General features: G+C 38.9%; 1 protein-coding gene across 1 annotated transcript; it reads left to right on the top strand.

The window, feature by feature from the left end:
• Positions 1-4,288: 4,288 nt before the first annotated feature.
• Positions 4,289-4,917, top strand: LOC113274511. Its single transcript, XM_026523882.1, has 2 exons — positions 4,289-4,482; positions 4,684-4,917. Exons 1-2 carry the CDS (start codon positions 4,330-4,332, stop codon positions 4,846-4,848), a joined length of 318 nt encoding a protein of 105 aa, XP_026379667.1. The 5' UTR covers positions 4,289-4,329; the 3' UTR covers positions 4,849-4,917.
• The last annotated feature ends 3,723 nt before the right edge of the window (positions 4,918-8,640 follow it).

The raw sequence follows: 8,640 nt of genomic DNA, 5'->3' as shown, positions 1-8,640 counted from the left end.
TCTGACTTTCAAGAACTATGTGATTGATCAAACCAACATTCAATCACAATCATGGGTTTAACGGTTCTACCAAAACAAGTTTCGGTTATACCTCCATGTGAGTACTGTGCATAGTCACACTAGCTTTCCAAAATTCAGTTGACTAGGTACTAGGATCGGTTCCCCACATATATATGGTATCTAACTTATATGTGTTGCACATGTCCATAGGATCCGTTCCCTTTGCCTAAAAACGTGTTGCACATGTCTATAGGATCGGTTCCCCTTTCTGCTATAAACCTCGTATTGTATTCCTTAATACCATGTCTATCTAGAGTTCAAATATGCTTCACAGTTTTGTTTTCAATATGCACGACTTGAAAGATACGTTAGGGAATGAAACAGTTCAAGTCAAATATCACCAACCTCAAGTGGAAGGATGATTGTTGTCGTTGTAGCTCCTTGCTTCTTCACATCTTCAAGACTTCGCAATACTTTTAATGTCTCATATCCTAATACTTTCAAGCTAACCTATAAGAAGTTGACTCTAGTACATAATCAAGCGACTCTTAACATGAATTTTGATTGACTAAAATATGACAACCAAACTTGACATACCAACACTTGGTGGGTTCAAACGAGCAATGCTCTAACAAATCCGACTTAACATAATATAAACAACATTAGTTTAACCAAATGGAGTTTTGTTGCGCAAAACACATAAATGTCAACACATCCGACTTAGCCCCAAACAAGCTTTTGCTTCTACATCTAGTGGATTTTATTTGCGCACCAATCAATCAGAACTCTTTCTCCTTTAACCAAGACCACTTCCACACGAGATTCGAATTCTTGTGTTGAAGAGCGTGGAGATTCAAGTCCTATTTAAGGCATGATATTAAGAACGCTCATTGAATAAGCAATTCAATAAGAGATCTCGGATCGAAGTGATTTTGATATACCGAGTATCAATTGATATAAAGTAATGTGGAAATTCCCAGGATCTGAGTCTGGGTTGTTGGAATTGGAATGAGTTCGACAGAGATTCCTATTTTATTTTCAAGACCGCCCATGATATATTTGTTTCTTTTTACCCTCATCAAAATAATATTCATTTTAGTGAAACACAATTCAACGTATATCCAAGATATTTCATCAAAACATTGGCGAAGAGATTCTGTACGTCCAAATATATAGAAAAGAGTATAGAATAAAAAAGTTATATGGAATTATGGAAGCACAAAATAGCCATCCTATTTATTCATTGTATCACATTATATTGGCAGCTACAAAACACGGTTCATGGTCAGAAGCTCCTCCGCTTTCACCCTCGCAATTTCACAATTGACCTCTTATGTAATAATCCAATATATTAATTGCATATCTCGTGATTAAATTATAATTTCATATGCCATGATTAAATTAGAATCTAAATATGAACATCAAAATGAATGAATAGATTAAAATTTCTACCTTCTACATTAGTTTGAAAGTTTCTTGTTCTCATTCTTTTTGTTTATTTGTCCTGGTCTAGCAATGGTGTGAAATTTAACCAACTAATTTATTTGGCTCGGGCAAAATTATGTCAAAAATCAAACCTTATATATTTAGGTTGACCAGAAAACCATAATAGTATTTGATTATCAAAAAGAAAACAATATGATTTTTAAATTAAAAAAAATTGCTTGAAAAACGTATAAACACTGTAGACATATCACACCTGTTAGAAGAAGGAACTAAAATAGGACACACATAGGTCGGTAGGTCAACACGTTTTTTTTTTCTTTCTTTTTCTTCTTCTAAATTCTCTTACTTATCGGACAGAGCTAAGACTAAGAAGGTCAGCTCTTAAAACAGCGCTGATGCACCTCCTTATTTAGGTTAGGGCAAATAGATACTCTGATTTCTCTTAGTTCCAATCTTTTTTCAGATCATTTATTTCCGGAATTGCTTGAATCGATGAAATCTCTCTTTTATCATCTTCCGTTTATAAGATTTGTGGATCGTGGATTTGGGAAAGTTTCTACAAGATTATTAGCTGCACAAGAGAGGGTATCGGTTTTGGGTGATGGCAGATTTGATGGTTATTGATGTGTTACGGATTGAGAAGGATCTGATGGTCAAGAAAGTAATACACAAATTGAAAAGAAATATGGTTTCTTTAGAAAACGTTAGTGTACAAGAGAGAGAAAGTAAGATTAATGGGTTAATGGAAGAAATTGAGAGTTTGTATAGGTATATTAAAGAGAAATTATTGGTAGAAAATTTTGAATTTTGATAAGAACGATGTTTGTGGGGGAGTTTCCTATATGCTATTTTGATTGAAGGGAGCTGATTACCGTTTTCCAAACTAATCAATTGAATAGATTTATGAGAAATTGAAGAGTACAAATGGGATTGGTAATGTTATTTCATTTTAACTCAGCCTTGGAGGACGAGAGTGGTATCAATTAACTCAGGTAAATCGTTAATTTGGAATATGTTGGATGAAAAATCACTAATACCCATTTTCAAATGTGCAGGTGTCCGAGGAGCATAAGCAACTGACCAAAGGCCTTTAAACAAATTCAATTGATATGTTATATTTTGTTTAGGTTACATATGATGTATTTTTGGGTCTACTGAATGGAGTTGTGTTAGGCTTGTTAAATGATGGATCATTACACTTTTGTGCATTGTTCTACCTTTTTTTTTGTTGTTGTGTACATATTCATAGCAGAGGGGCGGGCGGGTCAGCTGGATAACAGTTAAGTCTTTGCCTTGTTTTAAGGTAGTGGAAGTCTACCATGGTTGAAATTTTCAATAAAAAGTGGAAACCGAATCCCTCCAATTCTTCAATTTTTTTTTCTTCAATTCCCGCCTGTATTTCTAATTTTTTTGTATTCCTAATATATCTCTCCACTCCTTCTGTTCTCATAACTCCCCACTCATCGTATCTTCCCCTCATTTATCTATAACCACCTAGAATTTATGCTTCCATTGGAGAGGGATAAAGATCTAGAAGTAAGTACTAATACTTTAACCATTTATTTCTTTGTACTTTTTCTTTTAGTCGTTAAACCTTCACTCCAGGTTTGATCTGTTCCATTGTGATTCATTTTGTATCCTAATCATTTTCAGCCTGAAGCAATGGTTATGATTTTTTTGTTGAAGAATAATTCCAGTTTGTTTTGTTGTTTATACAAACAAGTTCATGTTTTTATGATCCTTTTGTAAGGTTTAAAATTTTATTACTTTAAAAATTAGAACAAGTTTAGGGTTTGTTTCGTTTTCTAACTCTCTGTCTATGATATAAATCTGTGTAGGGTTGTGTTTTCAAAAAGTGTCACCCTCATTGAAGAGAGGTCAACTGTGGTTTGATTACAAAATGGGTTTATTCCTCTGGACTTATGGGTTACTGTTAATAATGGTTTTGTTAAATAATATCAGGTTACATATGGCGCTTAGGAACCGACCTCGGAATGTTTCTATATGAAGCTCTTCAGGGACCTTGACTACAACTGGAAACTCGGCTACAACAGGAAACTTGGCTGCAGCTAACACTAGCATCGGTATGAACATTATCAAATATTATTTGACATATATGATTATAGCATATTAGTTGTGCTTTTTGTTAATATTGTTCGTTTATAACTACTTATATATTTCTTTTGTAGAGCACACAAGTGGTGGACGTCCATCTTCACCCATGGATTGTTCAACTGATTATTCAATTCACCTTGAAGGTGAAGGTTAGATTTGTTTACAGAATAGTTAATTTTACATGTTACAGTTGAATGTTATTTACACAAGAACTTACCGATGAATGTTATCGTGTAATTTTACAGAAAGTGATGCTAATGTCGATCCTTTAACCACAGATACTGATGGTACATAATTTTTACTAAGTACTTGTATTTATTGAATAGGTTACTCGATGAATATTATACTGGCATCTATTTTTTTATAGGATCGACGAGGCATCGTGGACCTACAAGAAGTTTGGGGATTGACAAACATGTGGATAATTATGGAAGAATAACCATAATCATCGAAGAAGAAGATGGAAAACCCACTGATGAAAACGCGCAGAAACTTTCTAGTGAATGTGGATGTATAGTGCGCCAATTCGCTCCTTTACAAGTTCAGAAATGGAGCAAGATTCCAATGATTGACAGAAAAGCTTTGTTTCCCTACCTGTTGGTGAGCTATATTCGCATTCTATGAAGATTTTAACTTATTTTTCATTTTCTTCTTGGCTGCATAGAAAGAAATCTAGTGATTTATTTCTTTATTGATTTTTATGCCATGTAGAATAAATTTGACATCGACATCTCTGCGCCACATATCTGTAAGTTCCTGAATCGCAATATGGGAAGAAGGTATACAGACTACAGACATGATCTTCACCTACAGTACCGAAAATCAAAATCACTGGCCAAAGCACAAGCAGAGTTCCCTAACCTCTCGCAAGAAGATTGGAATTATCTGTGTACTCAGCTTTTCAACACACCAGAATTTCAGGTATGATAGCTTTGATTAATTTTTTTAGTTGCTATTTTTTTGTTTGAATTTCTTTGTACTGTTAATTCATATTCCAGAGTGCAGACGAACTAGTTTTGTAATCAGTAGTTCTGTCCAACTAAAGTCCGAGCATACTCTCTTTGGGAAGGCATAGTAGTGTTCTTTGGTTTGACATTTTTTTTTAAATCTTCTAATTTGCAGAAATTATCTGCTCAGAATGCTCAAAGTCGGGCTTGTCTTCAATTCCTCCATCGGGGAGGATCTCGATCGTTTATTAGTCGTGGTCCTAAGCCGGTATACAGTGTTGTATACTTTTGCGTATTGTATCAGTTGAACCTTGAGGTTTTTATGCATGTAGTAGTGTAATATCTGGGTGTAAAGGTACAGGATTATTCTATATTTCATTTGAGAATGTAGTTCTGTATTGATTGAGAACTTGAAGCCTTGCTAGTTCTTGCCGTTGAATGCTCTGATTTGAAATGGATTAAAAAAAGACCCCAGCTAAACCACCACAACAACTGCAAGAGCCGTCACTAGAAGAATTGCAAGAACCATCACAAGAAGAACCACAAAAAAATAATCCAATCAAGTTATTCCATTACAAACACTGGAGTGAGAAGAAAGGGTGGATTAATGAAGTGGCAGAATCGAAATACGTACACTGAAAATCGATGAATTGCATGAATATAATTTGAAACTGATACATAATTATCTTGTACATCTGGGACTGACTTATTATTTTCATTCATGTAGGATGAAATGATGGCTCTCCTAGAGGAACATGCTAACAAAGAAGAATTTGAGCGACTAACCAAGGCATATATATGTGAACAAGTACTTGGATCCAGATCAGGATATGTCAAAGGGCTAGGTTACGGACCAAAGCCTAACAACTCTTCCTCCTCTGCGGAATTATTGAGGCGCGAAAATGAAGAATTGCTCGCAAGGCTCAAGGAAAAACACCTAATGATTGAGACACTTCAAGATCAGAAGGAACGCTTAGAGAAATTAGAGCAGAACAACAGTGTCTAGTCAAGATTGGAGGTATTGTTGCGTGCAAAAGGCATCGAAATACCCAGTAATGAGTAATGTCGGGTTATAGGTTGTTTTTCCGTTGCTTCTGTGTGAATCTTGTCTCCCTTTTTTTCAAACCTTTGCTGTAGGTATTAGAGAACTCTGTTAAATTGGAGCTGTTCTTTCTATGTTTATGTAAACAGTTGTTCTAGTTAATATGTTAAATGAATCCTTGTTGCAAATAAGTTTCTTTCAAATGTCTTGATTTATTTAAATTAAATCAATGCAAGGCGATCCTTGGGTACTTCTTTGTCGCCAAAAATCGTAGTTGGCGATAACAATAATGGTCGATGAAATGAAAACATCCTACGACAACTTTTTGTTATGTCGCCAAATTGTTACATTTTCCGATCGTTTTTGTAATATCGCCAAATTGTTACATTCTCCGACCATTTTAAATAGGTTGCTGAATTTTTTGGCTGCAAAACTCAGATGTCGCTAAAATGAAATGTTTCCCGACGAGATATACAATCGCTGGTAATTTGTTTCAAATGTCGCAAAAAGATCTTATTTACCGACAAAATAAATTTAGTAGCAAATTCATTTTTTTTCTGCGATAAAATTCATGGTCGCCGAAAGTTTCCTATCTGCGACAACTTTTCTCCAAGTCGGTAAAACTGTTTTTTCAGCTACCAAATAGATTTTTGTCGCTGGGAAAAATATAGCGACAAAATTGGAGTTTTGGTCGCTGTTTACATTCTGCGACCTACTACTAGCGACATTTATGCCGAAGAAACTAATTGGTCGGTAAAAGTGATTAGCGACGAAATCAGTGTATTCTGCGACGAGGGGATTCGTCACTGATGGACATTTTTCTTGTAGTGGTACACATCTCCACTTCACTGACTGCAGCCATCTCCATTCGATCAAACATCCAACTCATTTCTTAACTCAGATCCCGGACTACTGCCTCTTTGCTCCATCGACGTTGCTGCTTCATTTCTCTTCGATTATCCTTTTCTAAACCATAATCATCTCAGCCAACATACAGACCTTGGTCTTCTCGTTGATGCTGTAGAAGTTCATTCAATGGAGCACTCACTTCCACAAATGAAAATAACCCCATCTGGTTGTCCAATGACTCTTCTCTATTCACATCATCGCTGCAGTTTATGTTTCTGCCTGCCACGACTGCACAGCTCAGTCCCTCATATGCGGACAATGCTTCACTGCTTTTCCTAATTCGATCACAGCAAGAAACTCCAACTTGTGTTCAATGCTTCACTGAACCAAAATCGCATTTAGAATTCATCTCCAAGCCCATCAATTCAGTTGTCACAGTTGCTTCATAAATCTCCAATTTGACCAGCATATACTCCTCCAGACCATGTGACATTCAACTGGGTTAGGTGCACAGTACTTGGCACACTAATAGTAATGGTCTACACATCTAGCTCTTGGTGGACTCACGTGCATACATCAAAGAGAACCTTTGTTTCTTGTATTTTTTTCTGGCCGTGATTTTCATAAGAGGTGCCAACAAACTTTAGTTCGTCTCTGACTCCTTTCTGTTGTCATGATAATTAGACTGGTTGTTGATACATGGAAATACCAGGCCAACCACATTTTGCCATTTTCATCGCAAAGTTAAGTCTCAGATTTTGTTGTTTATTCGCCGGATGATCGAATTCACTTGTACTTTCTACAAAAGCACTAAAATAGTATTAGTAACTAAAATATTGAGTCCTAGATAATATATATATGGGTATAAAATGTATCTCTTACGTGCTTATCATGCGACCAGCATGGCTAGGGCCAAGGGTTTGGCATTCCATTGGCGCATGGTGCGGCCAGCATGGCTAGGGCCAAGGCAAGGTGCGGTTGGCTTGGCATGGTGGGGCAAATGGTTTGCACGGCTTGGAATGGTAACGCCAAGGCAAGGTGCGGTTGGCTTGGCATGGTGGGGCCAAGGGTCTGGCATGCAATTGGCGCATGATGGGCCAGCATGGCTAGGGCCAAGGGTTTGGCATACCATTGGTGCTTGGTGCGGCCAGCATGGCTGGCATGCCTTGGCGCGGTAAACGTGACTGGCATGGTTTCCCATTGGCACAGTGGTGCGGCTGGCATGGTTGGCATGCCTTGGCGCGAAGCTGTGGCTGGCATGGTTTACCATTGACACAGTGGTGCGGCTGGCATGGTTGTCATGCCTTGGAACGGTGATGTGGCTGACATGGTTTGCCATTGGCACAGTGGTGCGGCTGGCATGGTTGGCATGCCTTGGCGCGAAGATGTGGCTGGCATGGTTTGCCATTGGCACAGTGGTGTGTCTGGCATGCCTTGACGCGAAGATGTGGCTGGCGTGGTTGGCATGCCTTGGCGCGATAATGTGGCTGGCATGGTTTTCCATTGACACAGTGGTGCGGCTGGCGTGGTTGGCATGCCTTGGCGCGGTGATGTGGCTGGCATGGTTTTCCATTGGCCACAGTGGTGCGGCTGGCATGGTTGGCATGCCTTGGCGCGAAGATGTGGCTGGCATGGTTTTTCATTGGCACGGTGGTGCGGCTGGCATGGTTGGCATGCCTTGGCGCAAAGATGTGGCTGGCATGGTTTCCTATTGGCGAAGTGGTGCGGGTAGCATGGTTGGCATGCGTTGGAGCGGTGATGTGGCTGGCATGGTTTACCATTGGCACAGTGGTGCGACTGGCAGGGTTGGCATGCCTTGGCGCGAAGATGTGTCTAGCATGGTTTGCCATTGGCACAGTGGTGTGGCTGGCATGGTTGGCATGCCTGGGCGCGGTAGCATGGGATGGCATGGTTTTCCATTGGCACAGTGGTGCGGCTGGCATGGTTGGTATGCCTTGGCGCGAAAATGTGGCTGGCATGGTTTGCCATTGGCACAGTGGTGTGGCTGGCATGATTGGCATGCCTTGGCGCAGTAGCATGAGAATTAGGGTTTGGCATGGATGATGTTAGTCAATGTTAAGGGTTTTGCCGTGGAACATGACCCATGTAAAAAAAAGGTACCCCGGTAATTCTTACGTAGGCATGCTGATTGATTCAATAAATGTGCTAACGGTCATAGTGACGTCATGTCGGATGTACAGTTTTACGATATTAACCCTAAGCTAAAAACCACCATCAACA

Source organism: Papaver somniferum, chromosome 4, assembly GCF_003573695.1.
Source record: "Papaver somniferum cultivar HN1 chromosome 4, ASM357369v1, whole genome shotgun sequence".
NCBI classification, from domain to species: Eukaryota; Viridiplantae; Streptophyta; class Magnoliopsida; order Ranunculales; family Papaveraceae; genus Papaver; species Papaver somniferum.
Note: the sequence above shows the minus strand (reverse complement) of the source record. Positions and strands in the feature narration are given on the sequence as shown.